The sequence below is a fragment of the Sparus aurata genome, chromosome 11 (assembly GCF_900880675.1).
Source record: "Sparus aurata chromosome 11, fSpaAur1.1, whole genome shotgun sequence".
Lineage (NCBI taxonomy): Eukaryota > Metazoa > Chordata > Actinopteri > Spariformes > Sparidae > Sparus > Sparus aurata.
Window position 1 is genome coordinate 9172117 of NC_044197.1, and position 8723 is coordinate 9180839.

Consider the following 8723-nt stretch of genomic DNA (forward strand, 5'->3'; position numbering starts at 1 on the left):
CAGCAAGTGACAGGAAGCGGGCTCAGTGAGGAATGAGTCCTGGCAGCTCGCTCATGTTGTATTAAATATAAATGTTTTTTTTAAAAAGTGCAGTGAGTTGAGCCTGCGGCGTGAATACGAACACACGCGCGCTCTCTCAGCCGAGGGGACCCGGGTCAGCGTCGGGTATCTCGGCCATCGATTGACTCGCAACCTCGACCCTTCCTAATGACACCTGCGTCACGTGCCGGCCCCCTGCCAATATGAAAGAGGACACTGGCTCCTCAGGAGGAAATTGTATCCAATGAGGCCCAGCTTCCCCTGCCACGCCGGGGGCCAAACCTCAACCAAATCCCCTCAGACACACAAGACTGCATCACACACATAAAGAGACGTTTTTACAGATCAGACTTGAATAAATTACAAAAGAGAGGCTGAATTACACTAATGTGAAAAGACAGAACTGCCATGTTGGAGCCTTAAATAAAATTAAAAAAACAGCTACACAGGAGGACAGACACACTCAAACTTGTTTGAAAATCGTCTGTTTTTGTCCCCAAAACAACCAGCATCCCAGTACTTTCACTTGTTCCTCCCTCCCTCCCTCTTTGCCCCCTCAGTCCTCTCCCTGTGTCCCCTCCCTCCTTTTCACCTCTCCTCTCTTTCCCTCCTTCCTTCCCCTCCAGATTGTATAAATATCTGTGAGCTGTCGGGTAGAGCTCAGCGTTACAGACCTGTCCACTGAGCAGAAACAGGAGAGAGCAGAACAAGAGAGGGGAGGAGAGAAGAAGAAAAACAGATACCTGAGAAAAGAAATTCACCGGGAAACTGGGAACAAGTAGATGATTTAAAGAGAATCAGACCGATCACTAGTAAAAGAAGACTGGAGAGAAGATAGAAAGTCATTCTTCAGAGAGAGAATTTAAACTAAGGACGGTCTCCAGTATGTTCCTCCTCCTCTCGTTGTGTGTGTCTGGTCTTCTCCTGAATGCTGACGCCCAGGAGCGAGCCTCTCTGTGGAGGGGAAATGACCGGGCTGGACGCTGCCAGTACACCTTCTCTGTACCCAGCCCTGTTGAATCCAGCTGCCCGCAGACCGGAGGCCCCGAGATGGAGGGTCTGAAGGCCAGGCTCGGCATGCTGGAGGTGCTGGTGGCCCGGCTGACCGGAGGGGAGACGGTGGCCCCTCAAAGAGCCGGAGCCAGAGCTCAGACCGAGCTCCAGGAGGCGCTGAACAGGGCCACGGGTGAGAGGAACCTGCTGCAGGGGGAGAAGGAGCGTCTGGAGCGGGAGTTGATGGGGCTGCAGGGCAGGATGGAGGAGATGAGGAAGGAGACGGAGAGGCTGAGGAACAGACCGTGTCCGCCCCTGATCCCCGTGGTGCAGCCGAGCCCCTCTCTGCAGGGCGGTGGCCTGATGAGACCTGCTGGGGGTAAGAGATACACTCAAAGCGACACACAGTTTATGACATTTATAAATAGAAATTTTTTTTTAACTTCAGAATGATCTATTAATCAATCCCCAACATTTAGATTTTTAGATTTAGAGGACCTGATTGCCTGCAGAGTCTGTTGAAATATGTATTTGACAACTCTGGCTGAAGGATAATGGGCTAACTGGAGCAGAAGAGTGATGACACACACAGTAAATGTCATCTATGTATGGAATACCATGCACTTATAGAGTGCATTGCAGGCATAGGGATCCCGTGTGTGTGTGTGTGTGTGTTTCTTGACACTAAAGCTCATGTTTCTCCTGCAGCGATCCCCTTAAAGAGAACAGGAGAATAATGCGTGTGCATCCTCCTAATGACGCGTGTGTGTGGTTGATGTTTTGGTCTGCGGAGGTGCTCGGCTCAAGTTTCTCCTCCCCGCTTCCTGCCCGCATTTCGGGGGGTGATGGTGGCAGGGCCAGAGAGGGTCGGCTCAGTATTTATGAGCACGTCCTGCTCTCTTTATGACTGGTGTTTCCCTCTGCATGACGAGCAGGGCGCGAATAGCCTGGCTGGGGAGAAAAAAAAAGGGGGGGGGGGCACTGAAATGTGATGCACTCTCTGGAAGTGGTAGTTCCGTGCCAAGGTCTCATCTCGGGGCTTTTGATGACGCCCGGCGGGTCAGAGTTGGTGAGGTCTCTGGGGCCAAGAACACGTCCAGAGGTTAGAGGGCTGCACAGAGCTCGGGAGCTGTTGTGGAGCCAGTGGGGTTAAGCCCTGGTATCCTATGTGTTTGCAGGGGCCAAACATTTCTTCTAATTAGCCTCCGGGCTCGCCTTTTTCCCCCACCATTCCCCTCTCTTTTCAGTTAAGCCACCCATCGCTCTGTTTACCCTCCGCCCCTCAGAGTGTATTACTTGTAAAGCCAAAGCGGTAAATCCTTCCTCGCCATCTCCCCGGCGTCCACCAGACATCCCAGCTCCCCCTGCATCAGGAGAGCTTACACACTCCAGGTTATCTGCTTAGCTCTTCACGTTAACACCTGCAGCCTGAAATACACAGAGAGGGGGGGCGCTCAGGGTGAGAGGCAGATGTGGGATAGATCACAGCGAGAGGGAGACGGCAGGAGATAAAAAAAAAATAAAAAAATCCAAGCGTTTTTCCCCTTTGACAGCAACATTTTAGCATTTAAAACTCAAGCGGTGGTTATGAGCGTCACTAACATTTGCCTCTCAAAATATACGAGCGGATGTTATTTTCGGACTTTAAAAATAGAGCTTCGCATTAAAGTTTGCGCCTGTAGTGACAACACAAGCCAGCAGGCCCGCGTGCTAAAAGTGGCAGCGTTTCTTTATAGATGGAGGGCTGGCTCGTGCTCAAAGCAGAAAATGGAAAGGTGTGGGCTCACGGAAGGATATTTCAAAATCACATTTAAAAGGTGAAAACTTGTTAAATCTCGGGAATGCAGCGGCAAACTAACAGTCGGTTCAGTTTCAGGTTACAGTCAATCTAACAGAGGAGCATGTGCATCAGCTCGGTAAACAAGATGCTGCAGAGGGACATGCTGCGGCCAATTTTGAGTCAAATGTTTCTCATCCGTCAGTTGACTAGACGCGGTGCCCTGAGTCAGGAGTATTGAATGCAATATAAATGCCCAGATGTTTTCCCAAATGCTTCATTACAACAATGTGCTTAGCTGAACTCTTCGGAGGGGGGCCGTCTTGTTGATCTCTATAAGCAGAGGGGCTGATTAGGTTGCTCCGACTGAGCCTCCTCTGGGAAATTAGACCCGTTTGGTCTGTGAGGTTTATGGTATTCAGCTCGGTGACATCCCAAACAAAGAGGCCGGATCTGAGGGCACATGTGGCGCACACGCAAACACAAAGGATATAGACAGGAGAAAAGACCGTTGGAGAAAGTAGCTGTTTACCTGGGATGATGATGATGAATAGCCGTGTCCTGTGGGAAAAGCCTCGTAGCTGTTCACCCTCAAAACACCGGTGACCTGTGACCTGTGCTGTTTAACAAGCTTTTAAACAGGCCTCACTCTCACTTTTAGCTCTTTTTTTTTTTTTTTTTTAGAAAACTTAATCACTCAGAAGCATTACCGTGTCACTGGTGTTCGTCATCTGCCCCGTTACCGACCACCCGCACCTCTTGATCTACGCAGACGATCAACATCAGCTTCCAGCTGCTAGCTCTTAATGTTCTCGGCATCATTAGCGCTCATTATGTGCCTCAAAGCACGGGACAATGCACGTGCAAGAAACAACAGGCACGTGCTCACACACATACACACCCATTACACACCCACACACATGCAAGCACACGCACATCCATCCTTTCAGCCATTTTTATGAAAGCCTATTTGAAAAGCTTGTTTTTCTTTCATAAACATCGACCTCTATACAGTTTACAGAAGTTGTTTGACATTGTTTACTTTTCACTGTAATGGTTTCCTGATGGAGGCGAATGGGAAACTAAAGACAGGGTCAGGGGTAAACAGGGGTAAATAGAAGAAGGGGATGAAGAGAAGAGAAGAAGAAGAGAAGAAGATGAGAAGAAGAAGAAGAAGAAGAAGAAGGCGGCTGATACCTGACAGTGATACAGGGGAGAACGGGCCAAACGACTGGTTTGAAGTCTGAGGACGTGAAGTTGACAGTGCTGGGGCGGGATGGGGTGTCGAGTGTGTCAGGTATGTGCGTTATGGTCGGCCAATCTACCGACTGTCTGACTCCAGAGCAGCTGGGAATCCATTCAGGGGTGTTTGTTTCCTGCTGTCACATTCCCTGCTGTCAGTAGTGCCATGGCCACGTTTGGATACACAAACTCTCTTAACTATTGTGCACTACATGTGAAACAGTAATCATTTATCTCTATATGTGTGTGTGTGTGTGTGTGTGTTTAGGTTCCAGTGCAATGTCTCACCTGATGACCCGGCCCAACAGGCAGGGAGACAGCAGCAGTTTGAGAGGTGGGAATCATTTTCTGCCGAGTCACCTACACCTCTCCGTTTATTAGTTCACTAAATTTCTCCATCTCTCCCCGACAGACTCGGCGTGGCAGTACAGATCTCCAGGCTTCCAGGAGCTGAAGGCCGAGGTGACGGAGGTACCTGCTCCTGACGGCTCTGAGGAGAACACAGGTCTCTGAAATATTTCTTTGACCATCGTGGTGTGTCGCGGTTTGCCCCAATTGCTATAGATTACATATAGTTGAAATTAGAGATTCAAATCAAGATGTTCCAACATGTCAGACATCCATTGGTTTCCATTCATTCATTGTTCAATAAAGTTTATTTTAAGGCACCCTATGGAGTTTCTGACCGCTAGTAGCACTGTGGAGCAATGTTATTACAAGAGCTCCCTGTTATGTTCATATCATGCATACCAAGGGGGTAGGATACACGAGCACGCAGACGATGTAAAACACATTCTTCTGGCCAGTTTTCTGCTATGCTACTGTATTGCGCACTTTGCACAATAAAGCATAGCAATAAGCTCACCCCAGCCGACAAAAAAGACTGCAAGCAAGCTTACATGGATGTAAAATCTAAAATATTTTAAAAAAAACATCAACCAGGCTAAAGAAATGAATTCAACACATGTGTTAGGCCCTTAAAGATATATCATGCAACACTTCTGTACCAACATTTCATTAAATAGCTTCAAATCCGAAGCGCACCGGTATAGTCCTTTAAAAATCCCGTCCTGGCAGCTATTACTTGTCCCCTTCTCCCTCCTCCCCTTCTGTCCATCTGACCTGGCAAACATGACACTCAGCCCTCCTGCTGACAACCTCAAAGCAAATACTGCTATTAATACTGCAGCATTTGGGGCGAGAATACCAGAGTCGTGCCAATACATAGGTATGAGGGCCCCGCTTGAATTTCATGTTTGTCTCGTAAATGTAAAAGGAAATCACCCCTAACGAGGCTGTCACACTGTCTTAAACCTTCCCCGGGTGGGTGTCCCTAAACCACGTCACAGCTTGCAGCGCTCATTGTCTCTCAGCAGGCTCGATTGTTTGGGAGATCGTAAAAAAAACCCACATGTGGTCGACACGTGAGGTCATACAATCTCTGATGAGGCCACGCCGCGGGGAAGCTACACGGTAATAGGTGTATTTATAAGACATATTTCTATCTTACCCTTAATCCGGAGCTGCGTCCTGGACCTGAGAGCAAGGGTGTATTTTAGGCAGGGGTAAATATAAAGTCCCGGTAAGACAAGCAGCAGAGAGTTCCTGCCCAGGATGAGTTGCTGCTCTGATGGTGGTGACTCAGACAGAAAGTTGTGGCTAACAGAGATGTCAGGCAGCATCTCCAGACCTACTGTCTGCCTCCCTGATGAGAAATGATGACCTCATCGTACCCCTGATCAGCTCTCCGATTACCTTCATCATCCCTCTGTCACTTTCTGACATACTCCTGGGTACAGCAAATCAGGCACCATGCAGGCACAAGCATTCACCATCTCTGGGTGTAGGATCCAAAGATCTTGCCAGGTTTTTAACAAAGACCAATTTGAGAGGTTGCCTCCAATTGTTTGTCCTGCAGTGTGTTCCCAGTATCAGACAGAAACCTCCCTCTTCTAGGACGTTCCTTGTATCGGTAATTCCCCTTTTCCACCAAAGTACCTCTTGTTCTTGCACCTGTTCTCTTCTAGACTCTTCTTGGTACTTTCTACCCAGTCCGCCTGTGGTTCCATCAGTTCTGTGTGACCCACTGTGAATCAGGATGGAGGCGAAGGCGTTGCGCAATTGATCTGTACAGTATGACACGCCTTCTTCAGTTTGCATTTCAGGTCAAAGTAAGATTTCAGATTCTGATCAATATTTGGTCGAAATGCTCGGAACAGTTCAGAAATAGTTGCACGGTGGAAAATACCTTCAGGTCCTGTTTGTAAGAAAGTTGATTTTTGAGTGTTATTCCCAACTCAAATAAGAGCCCGAGCTACATTACCAAAGTGTCAATATTTTAAGAGTTTGGAATGCAACTCAAAAATCAACTTTCTTACAAAGTGGACCTTTAAGTCCTCTGTTGTGTTCCCGGTATCCACTGGTGGACTCAAATTCAAAAAACATGGTGAAGTGACATCTCTTCACTATAAATATGTCACGACTTTGTGAACACTGGTGCACTTATTATTATTTCGCCCCTGCACCTCAAACATCCTGAGGTAGCCACTGATGGCATCAGATGACGGTGACTTTTGTCCCCTATAATGTGATCCTTATATCAGATAGTGAGAGTCTCACAGGTCATCCTTCCTCTAATGTTTCCTCTCTTTCGGGCTCACAGGTTGTGGGGAGCTGGTTTCAGTTGGTGAGCCGGTCACTCACAGGAAGGCCGACAACATAGAGGGTAAATATGGTGTTTGGATGCAGGATCCTGAGGCTGCCTCCATTTATGGACCCAACATGATCTGGCGCATTGACACCATTGGCTCTGACGTCAGGAAGCTGTTTGGATATGATGACATGGAACAACTCGCTAAAGGCTTTCCATCAAAGGTAGGTGTCACATGGGTGACATTCGTTCAAATGAGCCCAAAACCTTTAGGTCCTTTATTGTCTCATGTTTTCTTTCTACAGGTCCTGTTGCTGCCAGAGCAAGTGGAGAGCACTGGTGCCACAGTGTACAGAGGTTCCCTCTATTTTCAGAGACGCCTTAGCCGCACTCTCATCCGCTACGACCTGGCCTCTGAGAGCGTCGCAGCCCGCCGTGAGCTCCCCCACGCCGGCTTCCACGGCCAGTTCCCCTACTCCTGGGGAGGCTACACGGACATCGACCTGGCTGTGGATGAGCAGGGGCTGTGGGCCGTATACTCCACCAGCAAAGCCAAGGGAGCCATTGTGATCTCAAAACTGGACCCGGGCAGTCTTGAGGTGAAGAAGAGCTGGGAGACCAACATCAGGAAGAGCTCCGTGGCCAACTCCTTCATCATCTGCGGCAAGCTGTACACCGTGGCCAGCTACACGGCGCCCGACACCATCATCAACTACATGTACGACACTGAAACCAGCCAGGGGAAGGCCGTCAGCATCCCCTTCCGGAACAAGCACCGCTACAACAGCATGATTGACTATAACCGGGCTCAGAGGAAGCTGTTTGCTTGGGACAACTACCACATGGTTTCCTATGACATCAAGCTGGGTCGCCAGCAGGCCAATTAAGGCTTCCATCAGTGACTGCTGAAAAAGTGACATTTGCTCACCTGTTCCTGCTTCAGAGACTCAGAGCTTTAGAGTATAATTTGTGTGGTGGTAGTCGTTATAAAGCCAGCACCATCAGATCCATGTGTAGAAGAGCCTAACTGCCAAGTGAAATGAAGACGTTTGAGGAACAGTGTCCCCTGCAGGTTTGCCCTCCATTCTTCAGTGGGAGGGCTGTCGCTGTCGCCCGGTCCACAAACATGTTTTAGAGGAATTATTTTTGTACCGCCTTTAATCAGATGTATGATTTTGTTGTTTTCTTGATGAGCTATATATATATTTGAGGTCTGAAAGATGAAGCATAGTTTATTTTCACAAGCTGCGTTGGATGACTGATACATCCAATTTACAACACAAACTCCCTGTGGTACTTCATGATTGAACATCTCGTTTCTCGCTCAGCATTTATTGAATATTGCATGTACTTGTACACTGTAGTCAATATAATGACGTAATGTTCAAAACTGTCATGAAATAAACTTCTTCCTAAACAGTTCATGTGTTTTTGTTATATTATATACTTCAGACAAGTGCTGGAACAAATGACTTTTTGAAGGCGAAACATTTCCGTCACTGGTGGAATATAACTGGGCAAAAGTGCATTTACTTAAGTACTGTACTTTTTACTCACTACAATTACTTGATACATTTAGTTACTAATTACTTACATGCTGCATCAGAGTTAAGTAGCACATTTTTAAATTTACTTGTTGAGTAATTGGACTAAAAGAAATGAAAAAAAGGCCAAAACGTTGTTGTATAATGTTACCAAGTAATTCCAAATGTATACTTTAAATACATAAAGTCTGTACTGCAGGCAGGGTGGCAACAGGTAATGTGTCTAAAGACTTCATAAATTCTTTTCATTCAGCATTGCAGGTAAGTATAGAGAAAAGGGGTTTGTATATATTCAGGTGCAGATGTTTTACATCAACATGTAAGGGCACATATAAAGCTAAAAGAACTGGGTTCAGTCGTAGGTTTAATTGTAACATCAGAAATGTGAACTCATGTCAAAGGGTTTGACTCCTTATGATAAACATTTTGGGTAGATAATTTACATTTGACAAAATGTTAGGGGCAATCAACACCTAAC

The 8723-nt window shown here is 47.2% G+C and overlaps 1 protein-coding gene across 1 annotated transcript; it reads left to right on the forward strand.

The window, feature by feature from the left end:
* Window positions 1–924: 924 nt before the first annotated feature.
* Window positions 925–8123, forward strand: myoc (myocilin). Its single transcript, XM_030433333.1, has 5 exons — window positions 925–1411; window positions 4320–4385; window positions 4464–4556; window positions 6714–6925; window positions 7007–8123. The coding sequence occupies exons 1-5, from the start codon at window positions 925–927 to the stop codon at window positions 7586–7588; spliced, it is 1440 nt and encodes a 479-aa protein (XP_030289193.1). The 3' UTR covers window positions 7589–8123.
* Window positions 8124–8723: the final 600 nt, after the last annotated feature.

Coding starts and splice junctions, on each gene's coding strand:
- myoc (XM_030433333.1), top strand. CDS start 925: ATGTTCCTCCTCCTCTCGTTGTGTGTGTCTGGTCTTCTCCTGAATGCT. Junction 4,386..4,463: donor AGACAGCAGCAGTTTGAGAG/GTGGGAATCATT, acceptor TCTCCCCGACAG/ACTCGGCGTGGCAGTACAGA. Junction 4,557..6,713: donor CGGCTCTGAGGAGAACACAG/GTCTCTGAAATA, acceptor TCGGGCTCACAG/GTTGTGGGGAGCTGGTTTCA.